Here is a 3,930-nt window from a genome sequence, read left to right as displayed (position 1 = left end):
CTTTAGGTTCCGTGGGTATTTTGGTCATTTTTTAGGTTTCAGTGATATTAGTAATAACAGTTTTGTGGTCTAGATTGGCAACTTTGAAATACAATAATAAATCCAAAACTCTCATTTTCGAACAAGTAATACTGAAAGTGAAAGAAATGACTCCATTGAGGGAGGAACTTAAACGAGTGAATAGAATAGTGAAACTTCAATGTCTTTCCTCTCAGCTATATATATATTCATTACAGTAAGCATTTTCTATATATATATATTCATTACAGTAAGCATTTTCTATATATATATATTCATTACAGTAAGCATTTTCTATGCAACAAACAAACATATAGCAAAACCAGCAAAGGGGGAGTGCAGGGAGATATGGAGAAGAACGACAAGGCCGTTACAACAGATGAGCCTCAGATAAACTACAGAGGAGTTAAGGCCATGCCATTTGTTATAGGTAAGAAAAGAAAAGGGAGAGAGAGGCAGAGTATAATTCTAAAAAATAAAAAAAATAAAAAAACAAAAAAAACTCTTCTTATGTTATGTTTGATTACCAATAATGCAGGCAATGAGACTTTTGAGAAGCTAGGGACCCTTGGCACATCAACAAACCTCTTGGTCTATTTCACTACTGTGTTCAACATGAAGAGCATCAGTGCCACACTTCTTATCAACATCTTCAATGGTACCACCAACTTTGCTACCTTACTTGGAGCTTTCCTCTGTGATACTTACTTTGGCCGTTACAACACGTTGGGTTTTGCCTCAGTCGCCTCTTTTTTGGTACTGCTATTGCACTACTATTTACAATCTTTCATGTGAAGTGTAAACATAGTTTTAGATAAGCATGTGTGCATGTTCCTGTAAGAAATTGTAAGCAACCATAATAAAACTGATGCCAAACTAAGTTTAGCACCATGTTCCAATAGTGTACAGACTATCATATTATTTAAAATTTCAAATAACATGACACTAGATACACTTCTAAATTAATAATATCTAATTTGAACCATGAAAAGGAATCATTTCAAATGGTGAATATCAATTTCCATAAACTTTTCATCTGCGACTGTCCATTTGATACCTTGCATCTCTAATTTTTTTTTTTTTTTTTTGCTTAAAAGGGGATGCTTGTACTGTGTCTAACAGCAGCAATTGCAAAACTGCATCCCCCCCACTGTGAAACAAAAGAGATAGGGAATTGCCCTGGACCAACACCATGGCAAATGGCTTTTCTATTAAGCAGCCTGGGACTACTTGTTGTAGGGGCTGGTGGCATTAGGCCGTGTAACTTGGCCTTTGGTGCTGACCAATTCAATCCCAACACTGAATCTGGAAAGAGGGGAATCAGCAGCTTCTTCAATTGGTACTACTTCACCTTCACTTTTGCCATGATGGTGTCTTTAACATTCATTGTATACGTGCAATCCAGTGTGAGCTGGGCCTGGGGGTTGGCGATTCCTACTTTCCTGATGCTCTTATCATGTGTACTCTTCTTTGTTGGTACACGAATTTATGTGATTCTGAAACCCGAGGGTAGTCCTTTGGCAAGCATAGTGCAGGTTATAGTGGCCGCAGTCAAGAAGAGGCAATTGAAACTACCAGAGCAACCATGGCTCTCCCTTTTTAACCATATTCCCACAGTTACCATCAACTCCAAGCTTCCTTACACTGACCAGTTCAGGTAACAGAAGCTGCTCATCTACTAAAGTATTTTTGGCTCTTTAGAACTCTATGCCTCCTGCCATTTTTATTAGTCTCCTACCTTAACAATTGATTTTGAGACCCTGTATCATACATGTAACAAAAATTCATTACCACTAAAGCGCTCCACTTTATGTTCTACCAAGTGCCGATACTAATTTGTTTAATTTCATTTTAAATTTAGATTACTTTATATGAAAAAAAAAGTGAAAAAAGAAAAGAAAAAAGAGGGAAGCAGAAGAAGAAAAGTAAAGAAAGAAAGAAAGAAAGAGACAAAAACGTGTAATATTGGTAAGCTATAATTGATAGAGTATAAAGTGGAACGACGTAGATAAGATTGTTATTCATCACACATCTATACATTTTCCAAGTTTTGTGTGTTAAGTCTATTCTACCTTTAGGACACACTCAACAAAGTCCAATTACACATTAACCCTTTTTTCTTTGAGAGATGCTACGTTTATAACATTTTTACAACAAATCACAGGTGGTTAGTTGTTATTGATTCAAATCTGAAACTAATACTAAGATTACTTTTTTGCACTAACAATAACAACCAGTAACACCCTGCCACTTAAAATTTGTTATAAAAATTATTGACATATTATTTCTTTTTTTCTTTAGTTGACATGGTCCACGAGATCTCAATAACTAACCAAGGGAATGGTTTTCTCAGGTTTCTAGATAAAGCCGCAATCAGATCCCCTGAAGACCAACTAAAATCTGACGGATCAGCAGCCAATCCATGGAGACTTTGCAGTATGCAGCAAGTGGAACAAGCAAAATGCGTGATGAGAGTGATTCCCATCTGGGCCTCAGCCAGTGTATACTATATTGTCCTGGTCCAACAACAAACATACGCAGTATTCCAAGCCCTCCAATTTGATAGACGCCTTGGCAATACCAATTTTGACATCCCTGCTGCCTCCTACACTGTTTTCAACATGCTTGCCCTCACTATCTGGATACCAATCTATGACCGGATCATAGTCCCAATACTAAGAAGGTTCACAGGCAAAGAAGGTGGCATCACAGTCCTGCAAAAGATGGGTGTTGGCATGGTTCTTGCTATAATCACCATGCTTGTGTCAGCAGTTGTTGAAGAAAGGAGAAGAACGTTGGCTCTCAATAAACCAGTAGGTATAGACCCAAGAAGAGGTGCAATTTCTTCTCTTTCTGGTATGTGGTTGGTGCCACAGCTATCACTGGTAGGACTTTCTGAAGCATTTACCGTCATTGCTGGAGTTGAATTCTATTACAAGCAATTCCCAGAAAACATGAGAAGCATTGGTGGGTCTTTCTTATTTGTTGGTTTTGCTTTGTCCAATTACTTGAGTAGTTTCTTGGTGTCAGTGGTTCACAGGACTACTTCTGGAGCTGCAACTGGGCAATGGTTGCCTCAAGATCTTAACAAGGGAAGATTGGATTACTTTTATTACTTGATTGCTGCAATAGAGGTAGTAAACTTTGGTTACTTCATAATGTGTGCAAAGTGGTACAAGTACAAAGGAAGTGGCACCAGTGTTCATGAAGTTGACATTGGGAAAATGCAGTCTGAAAAAGAAAAACCTCTTGTTTAGAATGCCTAGAATTTCATGAACAACGGAAAAAAAAAAAAGTTAAACACCTTGAATAAAAGAAAAATAATATGTTTTCTCAAAGTTCTACTTTATACTCCATCAATTACAATAAATTATTTGTTAAGTTGTGGTTCGTGGTTCATGGTTGGTGAAACATAAAATAAAAATAATCACGGTAGTACAAGAGATTTTCACTTTATAGATGTTAAAAATATTTTTGCTAATGTGCTCTTTGTTTGTTCACATGATGATCAAATCATGGTTTTAAAAAATGAACCGAACCGGCCGGTTCGACTGGTTCAACCAAGAACTAGGTACCAGTCCAATAAAACCTACCAAAATCAGTAAAACCAGGAACTAGAGGCAAATCCGGTTTTGCCTCAATCCGGTTTTTAAAACCATGGATCAAATAATAAGGATTGAATGATATTTGAATTAACATAACATGATATGGCCATTAACTCCTAAAAGATTGACTTAAGTGGGGCAAAGTGGGAGCCTAACACTTTCATATCTCATAACCTAGGCTCCAATATTAGAGCAATGGTTCTAAATTAGGGAATTATCCAATGTATTTTACATTTTTAAATGTAACTAAGAACCAAATCCATTTAACTTTTCTTACTTTGTAAATAAAAAATAACTTCTTGTAATT

At 36.5% G+C, this 3,930-nt stretch overlaps 1 protein-coding gene across 1 annotated transcript; it reads left to right on the top strand.

The window, feature by feature from the left end:
- Nucleotides 1-313: 313 nt before the first annotated feature.
- LOC115965825 (protein NRT1/ PTR FAMILY 2.11-like) lies at nucleotides 314-3,399 on the top strand. The gene is made up of 4 exons (XM_031085121.1): nucleotides 314-448; nucleotides 557-774; nucleotides 1,116-1,675; nucleotides 2,372-3,399. The coding sequence occupies exons 1-4, from the start codon at nucleotides 367-369 to the stop codon at nucleotides 3,273-3,275; spliced, it is 1,764 nt and encodes a 587-aa protein (XP_030940981.1). The 5' UTR covers nucleotides 314-366; the 3' UTR covers nucleotides 3,276-3,399.
- Nucleotides 3,400-3,930: the final 531 nt, after the last annotated feature.

The sequence above is a fragment of the Quercus lobata genome, chromosome 10 (assembly GCF_001633185.2).
Source record: "Quercus lobata isolate SW786 chromosome 10, ValleyOak3.0 Primary Assembly, whole genome shotgun sequence".
Classification (NCBI taxonomy): Eukaryota; Viridiplantae; Streptophyta; class Magnoliopsida; order Fagales; family Fagaceae; genus Quercus; species Quercus lobata.
This window is presented reverse-complemented; position numbering and strand designations above follow the sequence as displayed.

What these genes read in the sequence shown, in the direction of transcription:
- LOC115965825 (XM_031085121.1), top strand. Translation starts at nt 367, where the DNA reads ATGGAGAAGAACGACAAGGCCGTTACAACAGATGAGCCTCAGATAAAC. An exon ending in GGCCATGCCATTTGTTATAG is followed by an intron (nt 449 to 556) that starts GTAAGAAAAGAA and finishes CCAATAATGCAG; the next exon opens with GCAATGAGACTTTTGAGAAG. An exon ending in CCTTACACTGACCAGTTCAG is followed by an intron (nt 1,676 to 2,371) that starts GTAACAGAAGCT and finishes TGGTTTTCTCAG; the next exon opens with GTTTCTAGATAAAGCCGCAA.